The sequence below is a fragment of the Glycine soja genome, chromosome 4, assembly GCF_004193775.1.
Source record: "Glycine soja cultivar W05 chromosome 4, ASM419377v2, whole genome shotgun sequence".
In the NCBI taxonomy this organism is placed as follows: Eukaryota; Viridiplantae; Streptophyta; class Magnoliopsida; order Fabales; family Fabaceae; genus Glycine; species Glycine soja.
Window position 1 is genome coordinate 5,420,301 of NC_041005.1, and position 14,207 is coordinate 5,434,507.

A 14,207-nucleotide genomic window follows, 5' to 3' on the forward strand; every position below is an offset into this window, starting at 1 on the left:
ATAATCCCAGACCTTTGGTTGTGATGGCATTCGTAACACCTTCTTATCATGACTTGTCAACATTAGCTTCCTTCAGGGCTCCATACATGTCTAACAACATAGTTCTTATAAGACCAAAGCAAAGACAAGTTTGTAGATCTCCTCCAAATGAGAGTCACATGATGTGATACTATATTAACCTCTGATACCTTTTCCTTAGGTACAATAGCACGTGTCTTATACTACTTTTGTTGTTGTTGTTAAGCATGTAGTCTCTCTAGATGTGCAAATACAATCGATCATATGTGTTAGGATAGTCTGACATCATAATTTGCTAAAAGGATCTCGTCTATGACTATAGGCCTTTATTTGCTAAAATTGTGATTCTATTGAATCTAAAAGTTAAAAGGAAAAACTTACTTCGATGGGTTAAAAGGTAAGAGTAATTGTTCATTGTTTCTTTAAGAAAGTATGGGGTGAAAAGAGTAAAAAATTAGGTAGGAATAGCAAACTCTTGGGTTGAGTTGTATTGTTTTTAGAATCCAAAAGTGGTGTGTTACTTATCAATATTTATCTTTTTTACTTTAATGGACCAATCTTTGCGCGGCCATTCCTCCCTATTTGTGTAAAGCTTTAACTATTTCAACTCCCCCTTATTACTAGTACACTCCCCCCCTCCCCCCCCCCCCCCCCCCAATAAAAACATTGTTTTCAACCATCAAACCTACACACCCACGTGAGTTTGCTTTCAGAAAATTACAACCTTCTCCTAAAATCATGATTTCCTTCATATTTAACTTTTCCTTGTTGCATCATGGCCATAAAAAGCAAAGTTGGTGCAAGAAATAGGATCGAATTTTTCATTGTTGTTGGGGTTCTCCAGAACGCCAAATACAACTAAAAGCACAACATTGGTCTTTTCATCTGCAAATTGCAATCACAAAAAGGAAAAAAGGATCCTGTCTCTTTCATTTGTTCCCTTTCTGAAGAAGTTGACCTCAAATTTGCATCGCACACTTTTCACTTTCAAATTGTACTGTGATCTCAAATTTCAATTTACCTAACATAAAAGGCTTTGATTTTTTTTTTCTTAACCCTTTTCAATTTGGTGCAAAAAGGTGCAGAATTTGTGTGACTTAGGTTGTTTTGGCGGTTCTGGATGGAACTGTGCTTCTCATATTGCATTTGGGAGTCCCTAGTCAGAAACAAATGGTTCTTACTCTCTTCCTTAAATTTCCCTTCTTCTTCCACTCATTTCTTGAAAAAAGTATTCTTTGCAAAATTGGCATCACGATCAATCTTCCAAGAATCAACTCTCTCCACGGTCGACCAAGCCTCACCATCCCCTTTGTCACCATTTGTTGCATCCGGGGTGGAGAAGCCTTCTTTCATTGCTGGGAGACTTATGGAGAGAGAAGAAAGGGAGTGTTTTTAAGGATATTTTTGGAAATTAGAATTAAAAGAATTAGGGGGAGTGCAACTAGTAATAGTCTTGTGTACATTGTTTTTGGTTGGTCTAGAGAAATTCGGGGGCCATGAATCCTTTTACTTTTTCTTTGGGTACGCCACATGAGCGTGGTGGAGAAGAAGGTGTGAATTTCTTTCATGCACATGCATGCAACATTGATAAGAAATAAAACAAATTATAATATAAATAAATGTCACCGTGACTTACCACGGGCCTGGAACAGTGGGATTATTTCTTATGCTTATTGTTTAGCAAGAAAGAATATAGGTTTTATGTTAGTCATCATGTATTTGAGTTCAGTCCAACTTGTATTGACACTATTATAGTATTATTCATGAAGTGATATGAGTTTTTTATTTATTTAAAAAAACAGGTCTTATTGCATGTAGACCTAAAAGAGGACGTTTGTCAACCGGTTCGTTTAAGTTTATTTTTTTTAAATAAACAGTTTTATACTTTAGTGATGTATTTGTCTAAAATGTTTTTTAAAAAATATTTTTCTATTTTTTAAGAAATAAATTTTATCTACTTCTTAAAAATTAATTTTTTATTTTTTTAAAATATAAACAAATTGGCCCTATACGAAAATTTCCCTAAAATTTGAATCTCACGGTAGAAAGAATAAAATGTGTAAGTTGAAGAAGGCTTTCCTTATTTATTTTTTTTTCTACTGTTTCATATTTTTCAAACTCTTTTTTAGGTGAATGTATTTTTCAAACTCTACGCTTATACTTTTTATATTCTTTTAAACAGTAATTTAATACATTTCAATTTTTTTTAGTTTTTCAAAATTGATCATATTTGTTTTTCTTCGTAATAAAATTCATCCTGCAGCAGCAACGACCAAAAAAAATATTTCATCCAGCATTCTACTGTAAAAAAAATATTATTCCATTATATTTACCATCATCTTTCTTTTATTCATTTTTTACTTTTCAATTTGTTTATATTCTATAATTTTCAATATTTAAAAATAATCTTATCATAGAGAAATATTGACTTAATTATGTTTTTTAGTCCTTAAATTTTAGAATAAAATGTAAATCCATTTTTGGTCCCCCAAATTGAAAAATAAAAAGTTCATTTTAATATTTCAAATTCAAAAAATACATTTTCAATCTTTGGAACCAAATAACATTAATAGATTTGGTGATGTGGTGCTTTGAAAGTGAACACATATATGTCAAACATTAGCAATGTCACGTCACTACTTTCATTAATTTTGTCTAGCTCCAATGATTAAAAATGTAATTTTTGAAATTTTAGGGACTGGTTAAAATGATTTTTTTCCAATATGTGGACCATTGATTTATTTAAAATTTTAGAGACTAATAATATAATTAAGCCAATAATATTTTACATTTTGTTTTTGATTATTTTTAAATTAGTTTTTGTGATTATTTATAATTGCTACAATACCATGCTTTGATTGCTTTCTTTCATTATTGTCACGTATTTTCATCTTTTGAAAAAAATATTTTTATTTTAATATTTATCTTATATGTCATGATTGTGTTTGGTAATACACTCATGGAGTTTTGTTTGTCACGTAACTTTATTTTAATAGCTTATTACTTCAAGTAACTTACAACTTACAAAAATGAGTTACTTTTATTTATAAGTGATTAACTTTTTTTTTTCTTTTTCATTTATATCTCATTATTTGACTTGTGTTTTCTTTTTAACTTTTTTAATCAAATATTTAATTATATTCTTTTATGTCATTTTATATTCTTTATCAAACTTATATGTTAATCTTACAAAACATTTAAATCAACAAACATATTATTTTTTAATTTTTCAGTTAATTTTACCTAACATATCAGTCTCCAACTGAGTTATTTGACTGCTATTAAACCATTCACATATGTTCAATTTTGTAAACTTTAATTACGTTCCAGATGTCCAGTTCTTAAAAAAAATCATAAAAATTAAGCTTTAGATATTGTTATATGTCAACGGCAACAAACCAGTAAGTTAAGGACATATATGTTTTTCTTTGATAACATAATAGCCACAGAAATATATATACTTATACAGTCAAATTATATTTATCTTTGTATAGTAAAGTAATAAAGTCATTATTTTTAAAAGTGAAATAATTTCATATCATATTTTATTTTTTAAGATATACTATTTCACCACAAAATACTTTTTAAAACGTTTTTAAAATCTCTAAAATTAATTACTTTTAGAATTTTATGTTATTTGTTTTCCTTATAAATTTCAATTACGTTTATTATTAAGTTATTTTTTGCTTTGAAGTTTATATATTCAAATTTATTTAAAGTTAACAATGTCTATATGTACAATACATGGGATTCTTGCTATGTAAAAAGCATGAGACAAAAAACAAGAAAAACAAAGTTTGATAACAAGGGTTTAATATCTGTCACGAAAAAATCTTTTTCCGAAATTGCATGGGGACCGAAGAGTGTAGGGTTTCCGTCAAGGATGGTGACCTCGTTATGTTATTCAGTGGTCACACTTGAGTTGTTGCCTGCTACGTGTAAACTGGCGGCAACAAGGCATGTGCTTCTGTTCACATTATGATTATTTTATTAACTATTTCTTAGCTTCAGATGATTTATTAATCCATGAATCACATATATATATATATATATATATATATATATATATATATATATATATATATATATATATATATATATATTAATTCCACTTCAATTGGCATAGCCTATATATATATATATATCTATATAAAAACTATCCAACCGTTGTGTTAAAAATTTAAATATTTTATACTATTATTTTTTCTCTCACTCCTTTTTACTAAAAATATCTTACACTACACCGAGTTTCAATGCTAGTTTCTTTTATATGACATTGATCCATCTTTATGTTTGACTGACGATAAAGTTTGTAATATTGTGATATTTTTAAAAAGATTATACGGCATCATACTATTAGTATTCTAGGTGAAGTATTTAAAATAAAAATATTGTATTATCTTTATATTTGGTTACAGTAGTGACACACAAGTCAAAATTTCATTGGTTAAGTAAAAAAAGACATCAAAACTCTCTAAAATAGCAAAATTAAGAAGCTCTGCAGCAATTTCCTATTTTTTATGAATAATTATATTTAAGTATACCGATATTATAAATAATTTATTAACATATATTAATTTTTTATCACATTATATTACATCATGTCTATATTTTTCTGTTGAAGTCCTATATGCTATTTTCTCAAAAATAGCTTGCCTTGCTCGTCACTTACAGGCTGGAAATCGCTAATCAATAGCAGGAAATATCCCAGTGAAACTTGTCCTTTTTATTCTTCTCTGTTTGGATTTTCATAAATTTTTCCTTCATGTTCATATCAAAGAGGTTGAAACTAATAATTTAAACTAGTTCTAATAAAATTGAGTCTATATATTTTTTTAGGGACAATAATTGAGATAGAAATATATATATTTAGAAAACTTATTTTTATCATCTTATTGCACTAATAATTTTGCTATTAAAAAAATGTGAAATTGCCCAAGGTTGTTGAAGGTTGCAATCAAGTGCCGAAAAAAATCCAAATAAAAATACATACTCATTTTAAATAAGAAAAAAAAAATTGAGAACCTTTTTTACTTGTTACGAGATGTGCTCAACAATTTCGTTGCAATGCAACTCATTTTATAAACCACGTAACAAAAAAAACACTCATTTTACAAAATGTTTCAGAGAATTAAATCAACAAATATGGAGAGAATGTATATCAATTAAACAAGTTTTTTGTTTCTCTCCTCCATGGAGTGGTGCTGTTAGCGAAAGTCGTGGCATGCAAATGATGAGTCTAGAGACTATTCTACTCTACTCTTCGCTGCTGGATGACTATAATTAGGGAGTTGTTAAGTGCTGTAGAAAGCTGCAATATATTATTTCACGGAGGAAAATGTTGCATGGACCACTCCATATTATTCTACACCAAGGAAGAGAAAGAGAAAGAAATATATGTATGCATGAGGAGTAATAAGATGTGATATATATGAAAAAGAAATAGCATGCATGTACGTTGATAGTGTTTGTAAAATAGTGGTATCCGTGTATCACTATTCTTTAATGTAATTGGTGTGTGCAGCGGGGAGTGAAGGAGGAAAGGTGCAGAATATTAATAATTAAGACTTAAAGATAGAGAAGATTCAGGAGAATGAAGAATATTGCAGTGTGATGGTGGTGCATGTGCAACGGCCAAAAGAGTACATCGTGAACTCTTTCAATTTGTTTTCTACTCAAATGTAAAAATTAAGGAAGCCATTTTCTTTTTTCTTTTTAAATTATTTTTACTTATTCTAGAATGTACACAAGCCAAAGATGCCCTTGTCAACAATGTGAAATTTTGAATTTGTGATTCTTTGGCGTTTCTCATGACCAGCCTTGGAAATGTTATCACTTCCCGCGGAATGAGAGCCTGTGGTGTGTGCAAGAAAATAAACAGTGTCCACAAACAATTATTTACTCTAGAAGAAGAAGAAAAAAATCCCTTCCTATTAAAATTAATTTCTTACAATGGGGTAAGATGCAGTAATATCTAAGACACAGCCATAATGAACCAAAATACTACAACCCACATGTTCACAAGCTTACAAAAAGATCCAACTGGAAGCGTTATCACACTCTTCACTCGCTTCCACTCAATCAGATTTCAAGAACATGCACCTTACGATTTGTCTTTAAATAGCTCCCATGTCCCTTCACCAATTCCCATTCAACATCAATCAAAATTACACACATTTAGCTACCCTTACTTTCTATGGCTTCCAACAAACTCCTGGCCACCATTTTGGTGCTTTCTCTCCTCTCTTACTCAACATTCACTCATGCCAATTGCCCACCACCCACTCCATCTCCAAAGCCCACACCACCAACTCCAATACCAACACCACCCACACCAAAGCCCACACCACCCACTCCAAAGCCCACACCACCAACTCCTAAGCCCACACCACCCACACCAAATCCCACACCACCTACTCCAAAGCCTAGTTGTCCTCCTCCTTCTCCTCCTTCACCACCATCAAACAAAGCCTCATGCCCCAAGGACACATTAAAGCTAGGTGCTTGTGCTGATCTCTTAGGACTTGTTAACATTATTGTTGGAACTCCTCCTTCGAGCCAGTGTTGTGCATTGATCAAGGGTTTGGCGGATTTGGAAGCTGCACTTTGCCTATGCACCGCAATTAAGAGCAATGTGCTTGGAATCAACTTGAACGTACCTGTGACGCTCAGCGTGATCCTTAGTGCTTGTCAAAAGACTGTCCCTCCTGGTTTCCAATGTCCCTCCTGAGATAATCAAATTAGGTTCATGAGATATCTCTCGTCATCAGAGAAATGTTTAGATATGCACTTAACATGAAATTGATTGACTGCCTATGTAAGCATTTCTTTGGCAATTTGCAGAGTGTTATATATGTTTTTTTTTATGTATTACTGTAGTTGTTGTTTTTTTGTTGGGGGTTTATATCGTTGTTAATGCTAGTGCACGTACATGTTCTAAATAATGTTGTATTGTTTTGCTTCGTTAAATTATGAATTGGGCAAGCTTGTTTGCCTTAATTTGTCTTCTAGCTTGTATGTATCATGAAATATTGTCTAATTTTATCATTATGTCCATATTCGTGGTGAAAAGTTGTTTCTATTTTTTTTATAAAAAAAATACTACAAATTACGCAAGATGAATTTTTATTATAAGATAATTACCGTAATTTTAATTAAATATCTCATTCTTTATATTTATTTTTTATTATTATAACAACTATCCAATTATATATAAACATGTAGGTTTCGTGTGGGGTTGATTTGTATCGTATAGCACTTAAAGAAAAAATTGTCGGTTGCCATTACCGGTTTACAGTAAGTGAACTTTATTGGTGAGATATTTATTTAGGATGAGAAAGAGTGTTATAACACAATCCTTCTAACAATTTTTTTCATTAGTTAAAATTTATTAAAAATTATAAAATTATGAAAGAGATTAATTAAATAAAATGTGAAATTTACAGAATTTTGTGATTTTTAATATTTTAACTAATAAGAAGAATTATGTTAAATAAAAACATGTTAAAAGGTGTGTTCTAACAATTTTTTTCCTTTAAGATGATTATATTTGCAAATTTAACTAATTAAAGTGCTCAACAAATAAATTGAAAAATTATGAAATGAGATATTAATTGACGATTTGACAACATTAATTTAATTAAGTAATAAAAAAATACAGTTATGCTGACAAAAGGGAAAAAATATTAGGCAAAAAAATCTAATAAATCAAGCAAGTTGACAGAAACAAGTGAATTTTATTGCCATATCACAGAATCGCCAACCAAAAAATGAAAACAGAATACAGAAACTATTCAGGAAGTATAGGGCTTGTTTATTTCATTTCCTATTTTTATTTTCTATTTTATTCTATTTTTATTTTCTATTTTTATCTTTTAATTACAGAACTATCAACCTTGTGTTTCAAAGATTTGTATAATAAACACTGAAAATGTTTTTTTTTTGTTTTCTTTTTTGTGTGCCTAAATTTAATAAAAATATGTGTTATTGAAAACTATAAAATTTAGGCAAAAAATCATTAAATAATATGTTTTTTTTTGTTTTCCTTGTTATGAATTTTAATAAATTTCAGCCAAATAATAGATTTGTATGAGTGTATAATTGATAATAAATTATATATGTGTGTGTAAGTAATACATTTGTATGTCCAATTAATAAACAATAAAACGGGTAGGGAGGAAAGTAGTGTCCAATATATATATATATATATATATATATATATATATATATATATATATATATATATATATATATAACAAGAACATAACACAATTTTGCATAGATATTTATATTTATAGATTTGTCTTTTGCTTAGATGATAAGGTAGATTTATTACATAGTTATTAAATGTTTTAATTATTAAAAATTACATAATCTCTTATTACATACAAAATCATATCTAAATAATCACCTAAAAATAAAGGTGTGCCGTGAGCACGATGACAAAAACATGAGTTTGATTAGTTGTAACATACTATAAATAAAAATGAATAAAATTACATTTTGATTCAATATCGTATTATTATATACTTATATTATTCGGATGGGATAGACAATATATAAAATATATTATTTATTGAATAAATGTATTAAAATTTATATAAAAACATTTTCTACTAATAATGTATTTAATAAACCATATATTTTTATATAAAGAAAATTATTTATATAAGTTAAATTAATCGGCAGATATTTGAATTAAGCGTTTTGGTATCGTTATTTTTGTAAACAATAGTTCAATGGAATTCCATTAACAAAGTTATTATGTCATTTATTTTTTAGTAGGAAAACTTTCAGTTATTGAAATTGAGTCCCTAACTAATTAAACTATTTTTATTTTTTATTTTAAATTATGATTATTTAAATTTTAAAAAATTGTTTATTGTTTTTAAAATATGCTATGTAAAAGTCTATTTAAAATTTGTTATATATATGTAACATCAAACTAGTAAATAAAACATAAAAGTATTAAAAGTAAATGTCGTTTTCGATTACTGCCAATTTCTTGTGCAAGACAAAATGCAGTTTTCACTAGTTTAATTTGGAAGGATACTCGGACACATTCCGATAGAATAAAGATGTAAAATTCATTTGTGTAGGTCTTTTTAATTAAAAAGCACCTTTTCTCTCTTTTTAATCATTAAAGGCTCTTTTATTTTTAAATATTTCGAAGTATTTTTAAGAAATTAAAATTTTAAAAAATTATATTGCTGATTATTTTAAAATTAAACATACTTATACATAGTTTTCCATAAAAAAACACAATTATAATTATTTTAAAAATTCCGATTACCTAGCATATGCCGTAATTTCCACAAGGTTGAATCTATCTTGTCAGCATGATAATTTGAACGAGGCTTTACCAAACAACAAACATGGTTAAAGTAAATTCATTGAACAATTTGACCCCAAAAAATGTGTCAAAACTCTTTATAACCATCCACGATCAATCTCCTATTGGACAAGTGACCTCAATAACTTAAGAGATGATGAATTAAGTTTCAAAATTTCACTAACAAACTTTTAACCCCCTTCTAATGATAGACTTAGAATGCAGAATAATAAATAACAATCAATTTAATAATGTTCTTTAAATATATAAGACAAAATTGATTGTAATAACATAAATGAGATAAGAGAAAAGAGAAATGCAAACTCAATTTATACTGGTTCGATCACTTCTCGTGTCTACGTCCAGTCGTTAAGTAACCCACTTGAGATTTTCATTAACTTTGTAAAAAATTTTTTTATAACTTTTGAACATCCGAGGGATCCTTTTTCCTTGTATTTAGGAAACTCACAATTCAAGAGACAACCAATCTCTTGATTACAACTGACTTTTCGAGATGAACAGAAAGATTTCTCTCCTTTAGAGTGGATGATACAAATTGAAGTTCCTAAAGGAATTTCTCTCTTTCAGAAATGATAATACAATTTGAAGTTTCAGGATGAATTCTCAGTAGATTTGCAAGTGTTTGCCCAAAAATTATTGAGAGAGCATTTGACAATGAAATTCTCTTAGAATATATATCTTTTTTGCTTTTCGAAGTCATGCACATATATTAGGCCCTTCTTACCTTTTCAAAAATGGTTCAAAGAGATGTGTCTTTTCAAAAAAGCTTTTTCTGAAATTCTTTACTAGTAATCGATAACAGGTTTCTGGTAATCGATTACACAGTTATATTTTGAAGGGTCATAACTTTTTAAATTGAATTCCAAGAGTTTCGTTACTGATAATCGATTACACATCAATGATAATCGATTACAGCTTTTAAATTCAAATTTCAAAACCCTTCTAAAAGCTGATTTTTCAAAATTATGTTCTGGTGATCAATTACACTGCTTGGTAATCAATTACCAAGCCTTGATCTCTTGGAAACACTTGTTTTGAGGCAAAAACTTGATCTTGAATTAATCTTGAAGTAATGCTTGTTTGTTGAAACAGCCTTGTATTAATCTTGAAGTAATGTTTAACCTTTGAATGCTTGTTGAAGTAATCTTGAAAGTAACCTTATTCGATTATTCTTTGATATCATCAAAATCATGTATTCATATATTCATATTCTCTTTCCTTTTTGATGATAATAATCATTATCAAGTAAATTCTCTTTGACATCATCAAAATCTAAAAATTACATGATTCATATTTCCATCTTCCTCAATGACCCTTACTCCTATTTCTCTATTGGAAAAGTAAGAAAGTGATATATCTAAATATTTATTATTGTGAACGATTTTTCATGATATTCCAAGTTTTCTTGAACTGTTATACCATAGACTTTTTCTTATGCCTTAGATCTGCCATGATCACACCGTTCAAGAAAGCTGTGAAAAATCAATAAGATGATCTGCTCCATCTTTGAACACCTCTCTGCACATCAGGTTTCATATATAATTGTATTTCTTGATCACCCGAATATACTTAAGGCATGATTCTTCGAATTTATTCTTCCTTTTCTCTTTATAATATTTCCATTTTTTTTAAAATAACGCAGCTCTTCAACTAAGAAACATTCTTGATCACCCGTTTTTTGTATATGCATGATGTGGTGATTCAGTTATATTTCATTTGCTCCATAGAAGATAAACTCGAGGCTCGGAGTTATACAAGGCCATTAATCTCCTTGATTTTGATCCAATGTCTTTTTGTGTTTTGTTTTTTGTTTCTTTCCAGAGCATCGTTGAAGGGCCCAGTTTGGAAGTCAAGACATGTCCCATAATCTTTGAGGATGAAGACGCAAATTGAGAGACTCTGTTTACCACCTAACTAAGAGGAATTAGACGTTACTCATTTCGAATAAAGTACATGAATACTATTAATCTTGGAATCACAATTCACAAGTCACAATGTATAATAAAATTCTTTCTCTATCCCTTCTTATTTACTTCATTTACATGATTCTCTTCTTTCTTTAATTGACACTTTTTATTATCCATATTACAAGAACTATGATAAATTGTTCAAATGAACTAGAATGTGCGTATCTGTATTCCCGTTGATTAACTTTCAAAGACATTGTGTATGGATGTGAGACGAAGGTGTTATTAATTAGGTAGATTTAATACAAATAAATACAGTAGTTACAGTTAGCTAAGGTATAGCTAGTTTTGAATTGTTTTAAGTTATTGAAAATATGTGTATAAATTAATCTATCATGAAATTTACATTAATTATCGTGGGTTGCCAAACAACACAAATTTGATCACCCGTCCAGAAATAATAGATTTATATCTTGCTTCCGTAATGCCGAAAGGCGCAAGCGCTATGGCCTGCGGGTACTTTAGCGTGATTGGAGGACACATTTACAGTTGTGATGTTTTGAAGATTATGATATTCAAAATCAAACCTTTGTTTGACTTTTCGGAAATATTTTGTGGAGGTTGTCGGAGATGGACCTATTGTAAACACAACATGACAAAGTGAGTTAATGCAACTTTGTGTAGCATCTTGAAACCATAAAGGAAGCATGAAATAGGAAGCACAATAGCACATTGTTACGAACTTTAGGATTTGATTGATATTTTAGTTTAGTTTATGTGTCCAAAACATGAGTTAAGCCTGACCAGCCTAACCTACAACCACTACCTCCACTTGTCCCAACATTGGTATCATGATTTTAAATTATAAGTGCGTTGTTCTTTTGTTGTGATTCTTGATATTGTGGCAAATTATAACTTATATAGTACATGTTTGGATTTCAATTTAAAATGTGATGCACAAATTTTAAAATATATCTAATAGTTCACAAACTCAATTTTATAAAAGAAAGAGTTTGAATACTTTTGTAAATTTCATTTTGCTCCAAACATTTGTTTGTAACTGAAAAATAAATATGCACATAGTTGTAATTATAGTTGTGGTACGGCCAAGTTGAGTTGAAAAAACTTGATATTGCGGACCGTTATTTAAAACCAAAAATAATATTTTAACTTGGATTAAAAACACATTTGAATCACCTAGTACAGTTTTATTATAGACATTAGCTTTGTGTTCTATTTCATGGTGTAGTGAGTCTCTCACCTATTGTCAATTCTTAATACAAAAAATAGATCTATGTTTGGCATAGGATAACCACCAAATACATCACTTCCCAAATGCTTAAACATACGTCACACTCCATCATAGGGGATTTTCTTCCTTTCTTCCTGCACCGAAAGAAAATCCCCCATTAGAGTTGTTAAATGGGCTAGCTGGCCATGACTTGATGAGCCAAAGTCTTGCCTGAAATTCTTACGAACTATTCCTATGTTGACCTGACTTTACTTGTTGGATCAATTTGTCTTTTTTTTTTTTGTTTAATTTGTGTTAATTTTGAATTATTCTTTTTTAAATAATGTCATGCCAAATATGCTTCATAACGAGTAGATCTAAATTTTATTGATTATTTGATCCATTAGGTTGGCCCAATTCTTTATAGATCTCAAATATAGCTCGACCTAGCTCATTGGGCCATTAAAGCAAACCAATTTTGACAATTTTAACATCCACTATATCCTTTTCATGTGATTACAACTTGGGCGTCAATTTTTTTATAAATAACTACCACAACTACATCTTATTATGTGTTCCTTAAAAAAGAAGGATAATGAATAAATAATTAATAACCATCTAATCTCAAACTAATTCACATGAGCCCCACATAAGAACAATAGGGGAATTTGAACCTATATTCTTTTTTTTATAAGAAATAATTTGAACCTAAATTCTCACAATAATTTGAAGATACACAATGAATAAAATTTAGATACATCTTTTTATTTGTATGTTTTTGGTATTGTTTTTCATAAAAATATTAGTTTTATCGTGTGATAATATACTTTTATTTTCAATGCAAAATTTCATCACACAAATTTTTGAGATAAATTTATGACAAGTGCTATAAACATCCCCAACAAAATAAGTATATCTATAGAGATAAAGAAAGAATGAAAAATATTTTAAGAAATCTCACTACACTGATACTAATTAAATGAATATATTTTTATTGATTAATATATACTTTTTGTTGAGTGAAAGTTTATGTGAGTTAGATATGAGAGACTCACCAAGATTAAGAAGGCTTAATGATTTAAAAAATACCTATAAAAGTACTTACAATTGTTTTGTTTATATTAATTAGATCAAAATGTGTTATATTAATATTAATTATTAATCCTTAATTTGCAATTGTTATGTACTTAAATGTTAAATAAATAATAAGTGTTATATATTAATATAATTATTAATCCTTAATTTGCAATTGTTATGTACTTAAATGTTAAATAAATAATAAGTGTTAAAGATTCTTAAATATTTATATATTTGTATTAATTTGAATTATGTTATAAATAATTAACCATTAGTTACTAGATGCAACAGTTTATTGCATACTTTCTATATAAAAAAACAGTTTATTGCATACCACTTTCGGCTATGTTAGCCTGCTTAGTCCAAAGGTTAAAAGATTCGATTTCAATAGCCGACTTTTGTCGATTGGTGTTTTTTTTTTTTACATAATTAATAATATGTTTTTATTATTTTTTGGGAGAGTTCAATTTTTTGTGTTTTTGTGTATTTCTTCTTTCCCCTTTTATTATCAGGCAACTTTAGTTTTTTTCTTTTTCTTCTTTGGCAATGTTCTTGTTGCACGAAAATAAATTTTGTTATCTTTAATCAACATAACTTACCTACAAATAATCTTTTTTCCTAT

The 14,207-nt window shown here is 28.8% G+C and overlaps 1 protein-coding gene across 1 annotated transcript; it reads left to right on the forward strand.

The window, feature by feature from the left end:
- The first annotated feature begins 6,152 nt into the window (after positions 1-6,152).
- Positions 6,153-7,089, forward strand: LOC114408947 (pEARLI1-like lipid transfer protein 1). The gene has a single exon (XM_028372179.1). It carries the CDS (start codon positions 6,215-6,217, stop codon positions 6,746-6,748), a length of 534 nt encoding a protein of 177 aa, XP_028227980.1. The 5' UTR covers positions 6,153-6,214; the 3' UTR covers positions 6,749-7,089.
- The last annotated feature ends 7,118 nt before the right edge of the window (positions 7,090-14,207 follow it).